Source organism: Chenopodium quinoa, unplaced genomic scaffold (assembly GCF_001683475.1).
Source record: "Chenopodium quinoa cultivar QQ74 unplaced genomic scaffold, ASM168347v1, whole genome shotgun sequence".
NCBI classification, from domain to species: domain Eukaryota; kingdom Viridiplantae; phylum Streptophyta; class Magnoliopsida; order Caryophyllales; family Amaranthaceae; genus Chenopodium; species Chenopodium quinoa.
In genome coordinates, this window is record NW_018743292.1 from 11,472,092 (window position 1) to 11,489,165 (window position 17,074).

General features: G+C 34.0%; 2 protein-coding genes across 2 annotated transcripts; one reads left to right on the plus strand and one right to left on the minus strand.

Annotated features, from left to right (window-relative positions):
- On the plus strand, nucleotides 1–1,041 carry LOC110737038 (uncharacterized N-acetyltransferase p20-like). Its single transcript, XM_021917392.1, has one exon. It carries the CDS (start codon nucleotides 32–34, stop codon nucleotides 563–565), a length of 534 nt encoding a protein of 177 aa, XP_021773084.1. The 5' UTR covers nucleotides 1–31; the 3' UTR covers nucleotides 566–1,041.
- Nucleotides 1,042–1,075: 34 nt separating this feature from the next.
- LOC110737037 (serine/threonine-protein kinase EDR1-like) lies at nucleotides 1,076–13,268 on the minus strand. The gene is made up of 13 exons (XM_021917391.1): nucleotides 12,516–13,268; nucleotides 10,685–11,107; nucleotides 10,203–10,306; nucleotides 8,246–9,393; nucleotides 7,859–7,899; nucleotides 6,096–6,164; nucleotides 5,434–5,534; nucleotides 3,246–3,324; nucleotides 3,076–3,174; nucleotides 2,887–2,955; nucleotides 2,730–2,779; nucleotides 1,750–1,926; nucleotides 1,076–1,622 (listed from the first exon to the last, which is right to left on the minus strand). The coding sequence occupies exons 1-13, from the start codon at nucleotides 12,954–12,956 to the stop codon at nucleotides 1,487–1,489; spliced, it is 2,937 nt and encodes a 978-aa protein (XP_021773083.1). The 5' UTR covers nucleotides 12,957–13,268; the 3' UTR covers nucleotides 1,076–1,486.
- Nucleotides 13,269–17,074: the final 3,806 nt, after the last annotated feature.

Below are 17,074 nucleotides of genomic sequence, written 5' to 3' on the forward strand. Positions count from 1 at the left end.
CTCTGCCATTGCCATCTTTAATAATCCATCAATGGAGATAAACCCTACAAATATTACCCTCAGGCAATTCAAAACCACAGATGTTGATGATTTTATATTATGGGCAGGTGATGAGCAAGTTACCAAACATTTGGTCACGTGGAAAACCATCACTTCCAAGGAAGAAGCCTTGACTTTCATCAAGGATGTTTGCTTACCACACCCTTGGAGGAGGTCCATTTGTATCGATGATCGATCGATAGGGATGATCTCGATATACCCTGGCTCGGGCGATGATAGATGCCGGGCACACGTAGGGTATGCAGTGTCTAGGGTGCATTGGAACAAAGGGATAGCTTCAAGAGCTTTGAAGATGGGCATGAATCAGGTTGTTGAGGATTACCCTGAATTGGTTAGGCTGCAAACTTTGGTTAGTGTGGAAAATAAGGCTTCTCAAAGGGTTTTAGAAAAGTGTGGTTTTCTCAAAGAAGGATGTTTGAGGAAATACAGCTATGTTAAGGGCCAAATTAAAGATGTTTTTATTTATGGTATTCTGTCAACAGAATTTCCATCAGTTGATCAATAATGAACTATTTAGAGTCTGAATTTTCCATAGTTCTTTAACATTTGTTAACTTGTCATCAGTTTCTGTTTTATTTAGTATGTTGTATCTGATAAGTACTCATCAAAAATACTTAGTATTATTTTAATTTCGGCTTACTTATCAGTTTTACTAACCTTGCTTGGCAAACATATCAGTTGACATACTTGTTTTCGTAGTAACCCTTTCGAAATGTGCCTTCAAATTGAAGATAATACTATGCAGCTAAGCCAGTTTGTACAAATCATTTTGAATTGCAGCTGCAAAGGAATTCTATCAGAAGAGAAGCATATTTTTATTCATTCATTTCAACAAACTTAGAAGTATATTGATTTGTATAAACAAAAAATACAAGTAGAATTTTTTTCACAATTTCTCAGGCTTAGTAAGTTAATGCCCACTAAGGGCTTACTTTTACATAATTACATTAATATTCCTCTTATCTCCATTACATGAACTGCGAGCCCTTGATAACAGAGGAACACAATTAGCAAGGACAAACTCATAAATCAAGCAGAAGTATTTTTTTTTTTTGGTGATAAATGAGTTGATTAGCATACATGGAAATGCTTGTTCCATGTTATATTTCATAAAATTAGGTATAGCCATATAGGCGTATAGACATACATATATACAAAGTACATCACTATATTTGCATCAGAAGCTATGCACATCTCTGTACAAAATTTGCGGCTGACATTCCCTTCGGACTGCTGTGGCTCCTGTAATCGAAATATAATTACTACTTACATTGACAATGGAAAACTGCCCCAGGATGCCTTATATCAATTTTTTTCCTATTCTTATGTTTAGTACTTTTCTTTTCCCCTGCATCATATTTTACTTTTGCTAAACCTTATCCACAACTACATCCAAGATTATGAGATCTTTATTCACACTTGGCAATCAAGGCGTTGAATTTACAGAAATCTCATGTTGGGTCACTGAACTTTGCTGGTCAACATTAGACGGGAGAGCAAGATGCTGCAAGGACTTCAGGGCTACACAAAGTTGTGCAAATGAAGGGCGCAGGTTCGGCTCCCTGGAAATTTTAACATTAAATGAGTTCAAACGCATAAATTTGACCCTGAACTAATAGATAGAAACACCTTTAATACAAGAAAGAACATGGAGATGGGGCTGGCGAACATATAGGCAATAGAACTTACGTTTGCCAACATTCCAATATTATCCTAGCAACCAAAGGATCAAGTTCCTTGGAGATGTCTAGGCGCCGATTCTGGAAACCCACTGCGCCCACAACTTGCATCGGGTTCATCCCACTCCAAGGCAATTTAAGTGTTGCAAGCTCCCATAATATCACTCCAAAGCTATATACATCACATCTGATGTCCAACCAGAACAAGATTTAACTCAGTCATTATTAACAAAGGCATTTTTTTTTTTATTAGGAATAGTGCAGTTCATCTATCTTGGACAGGTTCTCACTCGAAGCATTCAATCATATCTTCAATTGCAAGAAGAAAGCTAACATTCTACAGTAGCACTGACTTCTTATATGCATCTTATGTTTTTAAATAAGTGCAATATTTTGGCACAAATATAAGGTGTGCATTTGTTTTAAAACACCCAAACGAGAAAGTGTGGCACTTATGTAATAATAACAGGGAGAACCTTTTTTTTTTTTTTTTTTTTTTCCCACATGTGTGTGTGAGGACCAGAGGGGGGGAGAGGGTGGTGAGTTGTAATGAACTGGTGTTTACTGCTTACTTACGCAAATAACAGTAAAATTATAGAGAAAGATTGGTTCTTTGAATAATGTAAAGAATCTGATTTTTGTAAGTTGCAAGAAATAATAAAGATGAAAGCTTTAAAATTGATTGATAATGGTGGAAGGGTTACAAAACATAGGTTATTAGTTTGAGGCTATCACTCTCCAAAATGGCTTGAGGCCATAACTCTCTAGGTTTTCCAACACAATATTCTGCCTACCATTTTCTTTCCCCTCTTTGACTATTTATACTAAGGACAATTAACTCAGTAAACTAATATTACCAAAATACCCATACTACCCCCTCCTTAGGCTAGTCTATTACATGAGTGTGATTGGTTTTGCAGATATATACTAGGCAACTAGAGCAGAGGTGAATACATAGGAGAAAGAAATGCAATCAAGCAAGGAACTTACTTCTCATTTGATGGTTCATTTCGAAGCACTTCAGGAGCCATCCATTCAGGCTATTACAACAAAGAGTCTCTTTGTTAGAGTAAGATAACATACATACCAAAATAATATTTTTTTTAAAAAAGGTTCAACTTTTAACAGCAAGGTTCAATGCTCTTACAGTTCCAGCAGTTGATTTAGATGACAAAAATGTATTATGCTTCAGCCTTGACAATCCGAAATCACAAACCTGCAGTGACAAATTCTTGTTACTAGAGTGATATTACTCTGGGGTGCCGGGGGGGTGGTGGGGGGAAATGTCAACCAAAATTTAGACTGAAAAGGCAACTCATTGAAATTTCCAAATTACCTTCACATTCCAATTCTTGTCAACTAGTAAATTAGGCGACTTTAAATCACGATGCACAATTGTTGGTGTACTTGTATGCAAGCAATTCATGCCCCTCGCCTGCGAGCAAGATGATTGTCAAAGGTATACTTCTATGGAAACCAACATAGTGGAAAGTGAAAGAAACATACCACATCAAGTGCCATTTTTATTCTACGCTTTTCGTCAATCTGACAATTTGGACGATGAAGTATCCGGTACAAGCTTCCTCTACAAAGCAGGAAAAAAAAAATCACATACAATTACTTTCTACCATAATGGAAATAAATGAATAATTTGTGATATTATATCTGCACCCTCACCCCACTCCCCTGGGGTCCCCCAATGCAGATAACAACACATGGAAAGCTGATCAAAAGCATGCAAGAATGTTTCAATTAAGCTGCATAACTAAAGGTGCCAACGAAGCAACAATGCAAAGTATATTAAGTCAAAAAATATCTAAATTATAACCTCCCCCCCCCCTCTCTTTTCTCCCCTCATAGACCTAACCTAAATAGCAATCAAGTAAAAGACAGGGAGCCTAAGAACTTTCTTCTCAATCCAACCATCAGCAGAAAAATCGATTCCCATTTCTCCAAATGCTATATAGGTCATAATATATCTGTTTTAAACCGCATGAAATACAGAACTAAACTCCAGCTAAATTACAATCTCTAGCCAGGGGTTAATTAAGAAAAACAAGCTGTATAAACAGCTATTATACACTCCTTCCATCCCTAATTGTTCGAGCACTTTCCTTTTTTCTCCGTCCCTAATTAATTTGAACACTCCTTATTTGGAAAAGATACCAAAATTATTCTAATACATCTTTCTTTATACTACCAAAAAGTCAGTCACTCTCTCACAATAAACAAAAACCATAACCCATTATCTTCTATCACATCTACTTATACAATAAAATAATATTTCATCATCTCCAGTCACACCCGCTTTCCTATTATATACTCCATTTTCATCTGTTTCTAATTAAGTACAACACTTTCTTTTTTCATCCATTTCTGATTAATTGCAACACTTCTATATTTGTTAAAAGACCACTATTATTTTATTATTTCTTTCTCCCACTAACCCCAATTTCACTACTTTTATATTATTTCTCTCTCCTACTACCAACTAAATATACCCCCACCAACTATACTTTATAGTTTATACCATAAAATCCTCTATGCGTCAAGCCTCTGTTGCGATTAATCCAAAACAGAGGGAGTAGTAATTAATAGCATCTAAATAACAAATCACATTAAACTCCATGCCCAAAAAAGTGTTCAAACTATTCTTGGAAGGAGGGAGTATCTTGATAATTATCAACGGGTTTCCTAACTCATTGAGATAAACAGAGTGTCATTCAAAGAAAAAAGTTTTATAAAACTAGATATAGAATTATTAATGTCATAATGTACAAAAGCATGACAAAACCTAATTATTCCGTCAGTTCCTTAGAGTTCTTCCCTACCTTATTTCTTTTTGCCTTCCCTTACACCCCCCACCCACCCACTCAACACATGGGTCCACTATTGGTAATATTCATGTCTTTAACACCCCCCTTACACCCCTTACCCCCCCCCCCCCACTCAACACATGGGTCCACTATTGATGATATTCATGTCTTTAACAACTATCTATGTACTATCCAATAAGTCAAAAGAAGATCCACTTTCCCAAAACTCTAGGAAGAACTCAAAGAACCTAAGGGAAAATATTATCAGAGCATATATAATTTTTGTATATGTAACAAAGTTCGTTCCCTTTTTAGGGATAATACTTATGAACCTCATATACTCGTAACAAATCCATTAATCTACCCGATCAGTGTTCAAGTTCAGCAGGTGAAGTAATTCCATAATTCAGGTATTTTATCATTTCGTTTGTTTCTTCGTTAATCGTAACCAATTGACCAGAGACAGCAAGGGATATACTATATCAAACCATTAAATCTCATTTGTATGTTTTGGGGTGATTTTACTTCTTTTTAAAAATCAACAACTGGCATAAATCATCATTATTTAATATCCTGAAATTCGACTTCCACATTTTTATGTTAAAAAACTAACAAAATATGTTATAATAAAAACCCTTATGGCAGGAGTTTAAGTTAATTATAAATAAACACAATTTCTTTAAACTGTTTCAAACTGACATTCCCCTGTTTCAAACTGTTTCTGAAATGACATTCCCCTGTCTCAAACTGTTTCCGTAAACTGCCATCTTTGTGTTTTGGCTTATGTTCCATTCATTTTGGTTTCCAAGCTATATTGTTTCCTAGCTAGATAACCTTTCATAATGCCACCTATGTAAACAGAGATAAAACAGCAATACCTTGGAAGAAATTCAGACACAATTGACAGGTGTGGTGGGCGAGTAACGGCGCCCATAAATAAGACAACGTTGGGATGGCGCAATCTGCGCATTATACGGACCTGTAATTGATGGGTAATGTAAAGAAATCAATTCACTGCCAATTAAACGAATATATGAAACGCTCATAATTAGCTTTAGAAATACAGCCACAAATCTATAAGTTTGACATAATAAGAACAAGCAACATTATTTTACATGAACAAAATTATGTAATGCATCTGAACATTATTTTACATGAAAAATAATTAAAGATTTCAAGTCCAATTGTCCGAAGTTCAGATAATGACAGCTTTTTTTTGGGTGTGTGTGGGGTGGAGGGGTTGCAACACAAACTTAGGAAGCACAAAGTTCTAAGGCAATATACTTGTTTAAAACTTTCACATGCCACCTTTAGTTTTCTTACTTCGGAATCTAAAAAAACCCCCTTCCCTTCACCCACTTCATAACATGAAACATTGTACTAGTACTCTTAGTGGAAAAAAAAAATTCGCTGCTCCCATAGTTTTATGTTTTTATATAGTGAAAGATCATAGTAGAAAAAACAAAGTAACAACGAAAGATAATATTTCAAGCAGGTAGATGTAATACTTGATTTTATGCAAAAGTAGCATCGTACTCACCTCTCTTTTAAACTCTGCTAAGGCAGCCCCAGAGAAATCCTGGTCCAAGAATTTCTTGACAGCAACTTCCTGAAGTGCAGAAAGTGCAATGAAAACTTTAAAGTTCTTGGATTTCTCAGACGAAATATTAAAGCTGCATCCCAACTGCAACGAAGAAAGGACTACAGACCAACGCCATCATCATAGCAAGGCAAGATCATTAGCGTGAAAAGCATAAATTATTTTTAAACAAATCACCTGCTCATCCGTAGTATAAAATTTGAACAATAGATCACATTTAGAACTCTCAAAAAAAAAAAAAAAACTTCTATCAGATTGACTTCAAGAACAATAAACATAGTAACATCCAACCCTAACTCTTGGGTCAATTTAACCCAAACTCAAGAAGAAAGGCCTTAACCCATTCACCCATTAATTTATGGAAACATTGAAAAAACCAAAAAAATTCTAAACCTGGGTAATTCTCAGAAAAATCACAATTATGTATCTGTATTATTGTATAACACTATTGAACCCAAAATAACACCATTAATCATGTTTGAGTAACTTGATAAAGTGGCAAAAAATGTTACGGAGTATGTTTTCAACATGAGAAAAAAAAATTATTTTATCAAATAAATAGATAAATAATGGTCAAATTAGCCAAGAACACCCTTCCAGTCATCCTTTCCATCTCCTTTACCTTAAATTGAAGCACTCTACATTCTTTAATCAAATAACACAAGCTTCTCCCCTTCTCTTAAAATTTCAAAAAATTATTTGTTGCCCTCACCAAGTTTGAAATTTCAAGGCACTTCATATAAAAAAAAAATTTTTTTTTTTTTTTAAAAACAAAAAAAAAAAAAAAAAGGCTTGACAAACAAACCAACCAATGGCTTGCCTCATTTTTAAAGAAGACAAGGTAGCTCAATTATTACATTGCCAAAAAAGTCAATTTGTGGAATTAGAGACATACTGCAGGAAAGGGTGTGGGAGATTTTTTGGCTTCTTTTTTAATTTATCTTAAAACAATACTTAGCCACATCATCAAAAGTACTAATGACATAACTGATGGTTATACTCAGTTTTATTGTTTTTTATTTTTATTTTTTGGGAGACCAATACTGTATGCCTACTTGAGCTTGGGTGAAAGTTTAATCAAATAAGGATTTAGATGTGTCCAAAAAACCTCAAAATCTCTTAGTAAGTTAGTAGCTTTGGGGTTGAGGTGGGTATACTGAAAAAGATGAAATACTAATTTAAAGATCATATTTGGTTCAATTGTCCATTTTAGTGATATGTGAATTTTTGTCACTTTACTCACATAATTACAACTTCCTCATAAATAATGTGTATAATATCGATAATCTCGTAATATTCTAGCAACATTTTTGGGGGGTGGGAACTGGGAAGAATAAGTGTGACATTCATAATGTAAAAACTAAAGGAAACAAATACAGAATCATAAAGAATAAAATGTCTTCATTCATGTCATAATGTAATAGTACACATGTGCACATTCACAATTTTCAGAAACTAAATTGCTATCAACTTTGTTTAGAGAAAAAATAGCTTCATCAAATAAAATTTAATAATAAATTATACAGAATAAGTAACAACTCCACAGCAAGTTCATTCAGCATTTTACTCAAGGCAATATAAAAAAACACCCTAGTAGACACTAGGCAACATTTCCTATTGATTTGAATAATTAGTTGTAGACATCGTATAAAAATAAAAAAGTCAACTCCTTTTCCTTACTGGTGTAGCAGTATAGAACTTACCGTGCCATTCCAGTCTGCATGGTAGACTTCCCCATATGAACCTGTTGTCCAGCATAAGCAAAGAACAAATCAAACGATGGAATGAAAAAGAATAACTCAAGGAAGAGCATTCCACTAAAACAAAAAAAAAAAGAGAAAACGAAGGCAATCAACCTATAGACTGGTGAACAATAGATCAAATTGAATTAAGGCCTAAACATAAATTACAGCTAACAGATAAGCGCCAAAGTCAAGAAAAGGAAAGATGTTGGAAAAGAACATAGAAGACTAAGCTAATCCATACAATTACAAACAATATCTTAGACGAGCATGTAACCCAGTATAGAAAATTGATTTAATAGCAATACTCTCAACTATAGCATGATAGAAAATAAAAAAAGTTTATACCTAATCCAATCCTTTCACCTAAAACAAGGTCTTCCCACAGAATTTCACATTCACCCACATCATCAAGCACTTGATCAACTACCTTTCCATCGGCATCCACTGGTCTCAGACTAGAATCATTTAATATATATCCTGTTCCTATAAATCCCTCAGTTGTGCACTTGGCACCACCAGTACCAACTCTTTTGCAATCATTTCCCTGACCAAGCATGTCACCAGATGAGGTTGCTTCCTTCAGGGAATCTTCCATTTGGGAGGCAATCCCAATCTCCACTGGAAGAGGTTTATCATTCTGACCATTGCCAGGACCAGCAGTTGTAGCAACATTAACAGAGCTGCCAACATTGACATTTACACCATTCAGAATTGGACTCTCTAACTGAGAGCCATTTTGGTAAACATTTTCAGCAGCTGATGAGCTGGATGTAGTTGCTGGTGCCATTCTGGAATCCTTGTTTCCATGGTTACTTCTTGGGAGAAGACTGTCAACTAAATCACGGTCTTTATTCCTGGGAACATAGTTGACAGCCTGATGGTTTTTCCACATCATGGGAGAAGGGGGTTTTCTGGAGATAGCATCATTCCTAAATCTCTGGGACTCATCAATTTCATATTTGGGTTTGATTTGCGGTGCAGCTTGCCCAGAAACTCGTAAATGGAATGGATTAAGTTCCGCAAAAAGATTTCTTGAGTCATCAGTATTACCTTGATTATAGGGTACTACATTAACATTCAACCTAGAACCATCACCTACTGCAAGGGCTCCGCGATGTGGTTTGAACAAAGACGCTCCCACTGCTGATGTTGACGGCAAATCTAATTGACTGTTTGGGTTTGGTTGGCTGGAGGCTCTAGAAGGGCCAGCACCCATGTCATTGCTGGTGCTTGATGAAAAAGGCAATGATTCTGTCTTTCCAAAGACTGAATTCCGACCAAAATGAGAATTATTGTCAACAGGAGAGCCCCCACTTGATCCTGAATTAATGGGCTTTGGTCTCGCACAAGCAAATTCAGAGTCATTTGATGGCTGGACAGAGGGGATCTTATTTAGTTTGTGGTTGTACACTGGAACAGTAGATCCCTCCACACCTAATACATCAGCAGGTATTAGTGTTCCTGGGGCTGCCATGAGATCAACCAAAAATTCCCTGTGTAATTTAGCAGATAGTTAAATGGGAAAAGGCGGAGACACAAGAACTACTATGCATTGCAATCAGTTAATTATACAGTTTTTTTTGTTTTTTTGTAAAAAAAAAAGGCTAGATGTTAGAAGCAGTTCCACTAACATTAAAGAATGTCCAAGTCAAACTGAGTGCTTTTAGGATTCTAAGAACCTTTTCTAAGAAAACTTACAATACAAATTCAATTTCTGCTCCTGTCCTCCACCATCCCCCACATAAACTACCCATGTGTCTCCAATGATCCCACTATTAACCCTTCTTCCTTGATGACCACGCAAAAGCAAGTGGGAAGAATAAATCATGGAGAGAATAGTAAGCTTACAGAGCTACTTAAAGAGCACTTGTAAAAAAAATGCAGCTACTTAAAGAGCTATAAGCTTAATTTAAAGAAGCTTGAGATTTCTTTCAATTAATCTTTGAGCTTGATTAAATATGAGACTGAATGCAACAATACTTCATCTTTTTTTTTTTTTTTTTTTTAAATTTGGGGGGGGTGGGGGTTCACAGCTGACTAACAATAAGCTTTTGAACCACAATTCCTATATATAAAGGGATATATTGCTGAACTTATAATTGCCATTCACTCGATATATATTCTTCAGCTATTTTCAAAACAGAGTTTAGAAAGCTTAATTTGTCACCAAATGAAGTCAGCAAGTTCATATAATAACATATAAAAGTACTACAATCCAAGAAGAACATGTGTTACAATGCATATGTAGGAGTATTTGATATGGAAAAAAAAATGATTGCATCGACAGCATACTTATAATTACCTATCGTCAGCCATCTTAATTAAGTTGATCGCATCATCTTCAATGCCAGTGTAATGACTTCCCTTCACAAGTCTACACTTTATACCCACATTATCGGCTAATACCTACAAGTTAGGAAATTGTACAAAGCAATTAAATTGAGTAAACATGTATATACATCCCAATTGAATGCTGATGGAGCATTGATTTCTCTGCACTCAGCATAAAAAGGGAAGGATGTCTTTGCAGAGTTGAGATTAAGTTTATGAAATAGGACTCCTTATATTTTGTGTCTAGTGGTTCCTTATATATTGGGAAATTCCTACCACCTTTACCTAGGTTTCAATAAGTTCATGTACAGGGTTACTGTCAATAGCATCAAAGACAATTGTGCTAGATTTAAATAAATAGATCACCCAGGTTAATCTAACGTGGTGCAACAAAATCAAAGAACATATTGAATCAACATCAAGAAGTAGGTAATTTGTAATCCATTCACTAACCTTAAAGAGCAAAGCCCGATGGCGTGACAGGCCAACTCTTACAGAGCCAATAGGAAAAACACTTGTATGTAGAGATGTTCTCAGTTCTGTGCTGATCTCCATCCACTTTGCCAACACAATCCCTGCATCCCTAACCGGTCCTCCCATGTGTTCTGTCACAAGTTCAGCAACCCTTTGAACCAAAGTGCCAACCTCGGATGCAGGACAGTCTAGTGCAAAACAATGTGCAATTTGCTCCAACTCCACAAGTGTCGGATCAATTGTTCTATTGACTATTACAGCCTCAAATCCGGAATCACCAGCATTTGTTTCAAGGTCTACAAGAGAAGGCATCTTTCCTTCGACTGTTGGATCCACTGAAATACTAAATATATCATAAAAACCATCGACCACCTTCTCCTCATAATCAAGTACATTGTAATCCTGGTAAAGCAAAATTTCAATTTCAGCACACCAAAAACAGCAGCATATATTGTCATCACCGAAAATAAATAAAATCTCACTATTAAGCACTCATTAGAAGCAAATATTCATATCTACTGCTATACAAGCAACTAAGCAAGAGTTAAGAGCTTCAGAGCTTCCTTCACATGCATGAATTTCCTAGAATAAAAAAGGTGATTCAAATTTGCCTACAACCCAGCCCGATACACTCACCTTTAACCTTTTACTAGAATAAATCTGACAATGGAAACTTTAAGCTCCTCCTTCGGTTACCAAAAATAATAACCAATGTTACTATCATAAGGTGCCAAAAAATTATGATACATTCAATTTAAAGTGATTTACAATAGTATTTTTCAAGCATCCCCTCTTCAATTCACTAGTATGACCCAAAAGTCAAGACCAGAGATGGCAGGGGGCAGTGGGATAGAGGATGAAGAAGCAAGGAGGTTTTAAGTGAAGTATCACAAAGAGTTTATGGTCAAAATACATAAGTTCTTAGCTATGAAGGAGCAATGTGATTATTATTCGTGGATGGAAAGTGATCAAAGTGCATATTTTAAAATCACTGAGATAACCAACGTCCCTACTATCTACCATAAGCAAAATTAATTGAAACTAGAAACACTATGTTCATTAGGTCCACAAATACAAATCGTAACTTTAAACTTAGATTGAATTACTACCCACAATATAATTTAGGATTGCGATTAAACATCCCATCTCAATCATAGTCCCAAGAAAAATATAGGCATTGAAGATTTATCTTCCTAATTATAAAAAAGTTGAATGCTTGCCAAATACAAACAAATTGGCAAAACTAATAGCTAATACTACTCCCCCCCCCTCCTCCTCCCCCAGCCCCGGCCCCGGTTTCATTTTGGCAAATCCTTCCTAATGAGATAGTGCATCAGTTCACTCTATATTCAAAAAGACCAATAAATTATACTTCCTCAGTTCTATTAATATTGCAACAAGGATGAAATTACGCATCCCAAAGCACATTTTATATGCTAAATATCTATAATTGTGTAAGAGTAAAAATTATAAAAAGTTGATATTGTGAAAGTATTGGATCTCACGTGACTATATTTTGCTTAACGTATAAATCATATTATATGGTCAAACAAGAGTGATGAATAGTGCAAAAAGTCCATTGTTGCAATATTAATAAAACGGAGGAAGTAATTAATTCAATATCCTACTCTAACTTTCTTCGATTTCAGCAGCAACAACACGATAACACTAATATCCACAAGGTCAAAACACAGTTCATTCCAACAACAAATTACACAAATTAAAACAACAAGTTCCTACATTTCATCATCAATTAACAATTCCACAATCAATTTTCCCCAAATAAAATTAATCAAATTCACAAACTCACCCAAAACCGCCGCGACAAAGCCTCACCAGAATCCTCCTTATCTCGACCATTATCAATAGAATTAGACCTCCCCAAACTCAACAGAGTAGCAGCACGGATCTGATCATTCTCCGGATCATCTCGAAACTCCGAATTGGAAGCACTAATCGCCAAAGCAAGCTGCATCTGAAATTCCTCCTCAGAAGAAAAGTAATCCCCTTGCCGAAGATGATCATTCTTCATCGCCGGCAAGTTTCCGACACCGGAAACCTGCGAATTGCCTTGATCGGTGGTTACAGATTGCGATTGCACCGCCATCGACGACGACGAAGAAGTAGAAGGTTGAGATTGAGATTGAGATTGAGATTGCGAAGATGAAGTTGAAGAAGGAGGAATTAGGGTTTCATTGTTAGTACGATTAAGGTCATGACTTTTGTGAAGCTTCTTGAAAATGTGCTTCATTTTTGCTGCTGCTTGTTCTTCGTTCTTTGGTGATGTTAATGTAGTTTTACTTCGCTAATAAGAATGAGTTTGTTTGTTTGTGTGTTGTCCTATATAGTGTGTGGAAATGCTAACTAGATTTTGGTGATAGAGGAGAGAGAAAGTGTCAAGCAAGGAGTGTTTTTTTTGTTTTAGAAGAGAAAGTGTGAAGAAGGTGAGTTTATTAACTTTGTTAGAGAAAGAAATGGGATTTTTTGCATTTACACGGTTGATGAAAAAAATACTACGTAGTTATAACTTATAAATGAATACAACATAAAAGTGTAATTTGATATAATATACGTATCTAATATAATCTAATATCATATATCACTAATAAATAAAGTCAAATGTCACGCCATGTAGGAGATAAACAAGTATTATAGAAGTTACTCGATCAATTTTATATGGGTTACTTTGTCCGGCCAAATGGTGTGGTTAGCTGCATACAAAATGCATTGTTATTTAATTTATTTAAAAAAATATTAGATAATCAGTTAAATAAGTTTTAATCAAAAATAATTTTAAATGGTAAAATACTTTAAGTTCACTGGAAATATTTTAAGTTCAATAAAAATAATTTCAAGTCAATAATAACGAAGATATCTATTTACAAACAAAACTACACAAAGTACACTCCATATGATATCGTAAATCTAAATATCCTATATTATCAGAACAAATTATTTGACCGTATTTAACATTCAAGTAAAAATGTTATCTTAAAATTTTATCAGCCATCTGACATCGCCCGGACACAAAACTAATATATATATATATATATATATATATATATATATATATATATATATATATATATATAAAGGGGAGTTTTTTCCCGAGTTTTTAGAGCGCCATGTAGGATTTTATTTTTTAAAAAATTATTAGAGCGCCACTTAAGATTAATATTTTTAAAACGCTACAATCAGACTATGCCACGTAAGATTAATTTTTTTTTAAAGCGTTGCGTAGGATTATAATAAAAAAAAACGCCACGTAGGATTAATAATTTTAAAACGCTACAATAGGATTATGCCACGTAAGAAATTGTAGAGCGTCACATAGGAAAATGTTATATTTTAGCCCATGAAAAAAAAAAGCATTGCAACTTATTTTAGATCAAAAATTTTATATTAATTACAAAAATAAAATCAACGTGTTTTTTGAGTGGCTGACCATATTGTGTGGCCGGCTGAGACACACCTAAACACTGACCGAGTAACCCCTGACCGTCCGAGTAACCCCTGACCATCCAAGTAACCCTTGATCAACCAAGTAATCTCGACCACACGGTGTGACCGGATATGAATTTGATTGATTGAGTCACATATGAAGATTTGTGAAATAAAATATTATCTTTTTATATTACGAATTTTATCTTAATATGAGAAACAAAGTTAATAATTCATTTTATAATAAAAAAATTCAAATAGTAAGCAAGCGAAAATCACAACTTTTATTAGAGCGCCATGTAGGATTAGTATTTTTAGAGTGTTACTTATAGGATTATGTCACGTAGGATTGTTACTTTAAAGCGCCATGTAAGATTAAAATTAAAAATTTAAATTTATTATAAAACTAAAATTGGAAATACTGTTAAACTTTAAAAAAAAATGAAATTCACATTCAATTGATGTTTAAAAAAAATTGGATTAGATAAAAAAAATAATGAAAATATGACAAGTGATTATAATAAATATTTTATAAAAATATACTAATAAAAAAATAAAATCACGTTAAATTATAGGCCAAATTAGAAAATAACACCTGCTAAAGACCCCGATTTTGATAATAACACCTGTTAAAAAAAAATTTTTATTATAACACCTCCAAAAATCCCAAAATTTTGGTTTCACCACCACTTAACTTTTCCATCCAAAAAAACCATTAAGTGTGTCCCATAATTGCCACGTGTCAATAATCTATTGGTTTAGAAATTTCAAAAAAAAAAAAAAGAAAAAAAATTTAAAAAAAAATCTATCCCCAACCCCAGCCAACCCCACCACCGGAGCCACCTACCCCAGCAGCCGACACCCTAACCTAAGTCGTCGGCATCCTCTGTCCCCACCCAAAACTAACGAAAACCAGCCCCACCACCCGTTCTTTCCTTCCCACACCCTGAAAACCGACGGAAACCGACGAAACCCACCACCCATTCTTGTCTCCTACCACCGCAACATCACGCCACCACCACCTACCTCAGCAACATCACCGAACTCCCCTCCCTTACCCAGATCTGTCGCCAAAACCCTAACCCACACCCAAACCCAAATACCGCTTTACATCTCTCACCCTCACTGTCACCCTCACTTGAACCCAAACCCGCACCCAAACCAAATCGAATTGGGGCTGAGGTTGGGTTGTTCTGGTGGTCGGCTAGGCTGGTCTAGTTTCGTCGGTCGGCTAAGGGGAGTCGGCAGCGCGAGTTGGGGTGACGACGGCAGGGGGAACCGACGCCGGTGGTGAAGGTGGTGGCTGGGTTATTTGGGGTTTTTAAAATTTTTTTTTTTCTTTTTTTTTATTAATTATTTTAAACCAATAGTATAGTGACACGTGGTTTTTATCCAATAAATAATTGACACGTGTACAATATGGGGTCCATAAAGGTTTTTTGGATGGAATTAAGTGGTGGTGAAACCAAAATTTTGGGATTTTTGGAGGTGTTGTAATAAAACTTTTTTTTTAAAAGGTGTTATTATCAAAATCGGGGTCTTTAGTAGGTGTTATTTTCTAATTTGGCCTAAATTATATAAAGGGGAGTTTTTTCCCAAAGAATTTAGAGAGTTACCTAGAATTTTGATTTTTAAAAAATTATTAGAGCGCCATGTAGGATTAATATTTTTAGAGTGTTACGTATAGGATTATGCCAAGTAAGATTGTTATTTCAAAGCACCAAGTAAGATTAAAATTTTAAAAGTATTACAAAAATAAATTACTATCTTTTTAAATTGGAAATTTTATTTAAGAGAAAAGAACAATTTATTTTATTTCGTATATATAAAAAATACTATTAAACTTTAAAAAAAATAAAATTCACGCTCAATTGATATTTAAAAAAAATTGAATTAGATAAAAAAACATAATGAAAATATGATAAGTGATTATAATAAAATATTTTATAAAAATATACTAATAAAAAAAATGAAATCATGTTTAATTAAAAAAAATATCAGTTTTCTCTCAAAAAAAAAACAGTTTTAAATTAAATACAAAAAATAAGATAAAATCATTGAAATTAAATAAAATATTCTTTCTCTTTTTCTAGCAAAAAAATAAAATGTTCATCATATATCATTTATTCGTGGTAAAGATTAAGTTCTACGTTAACAAAATAAAATCGCTGAATGAAATTTTAAAGTTTAAATTAATAAATTTAAAATATTGTCGGTTGATATTAGGAATTTCATTTATATATATCACGAAATGAGAAAATTTACAATTTATTTTAAAATAAATAAAATAAAAATATTAAATGATAATATGATATACTACGTACAACGAATAAATAAAGTAACAAAAAGAAAAAAATATAAGTTGTAAGAAAATACAAACAAATTGTGCATCGCACGGGCTTCATCTAGTAATAATCAATAACATAATACTAAAACAGACACCATCACACCAGGAATGACACGTGTCACTTCCTGCTGCTATATTTTCCCTCCAAAACTGTTTTCTCCTTTTTCTTTTTGTGATTAACATATTTTCCATATTATACTATTCAATCTATAACGTAATATTAATCAATAACATAATACTAAAACAGACACCAAGAATGACACGTGTCATTCTTGGTGTCTGTTTTAGTATTATTCTATATCCATAATTTTATTTTATTTTTACTTTTTATGGTAAATATACTTTAAATATATTCATCAAATCATTTGATTGTGATTCACACACTTTCCTAATAAAAATTAGAAATAATTGATTCATACTTGATTATTACTATTACTATTATTCCCAAAGCCTTCCTAATAGCATAATTTTTTTTTCTTTTTTTTTTACAATATCAATCTTATTTGATTTATTTTTAATTTTTAGTTATTTATGTATATCTAAAGCACGACAAATTAGATATTATTTCCACTATCCTAAAT

Bases quoted from the DNA above. Each gene is read 5' to 3' on its own strand.
- LOC110737038 (XM_021917392.1), top strand. From the start codon at position 32: ATGGAGATAAACCCTACAAATATTACCCTCAGGCAATTCAAAACCACA.
- LOC110737037 (XM_021917391.1), bottom strand. From the start codon at position 12,956: ATGAAGCACATTTTCAAGAAGCTTCACAAAAGTCATGACCTTAATCGT. The intron at 10,307-10,684 runs GTTAGTGAATGG...CCTAACTTGTAG, and splicing joins ATCGGGCTTTGCTCTTTAAG to GTATTAGCCGATAATGTGGG. The intron at 9,394-10,202 runs GTAATTATAAGT...TAAATTACACAG, and splicing joins ATTAAGATGGCTGACGATAG to GGAATTTTTGGTTGATCTCA.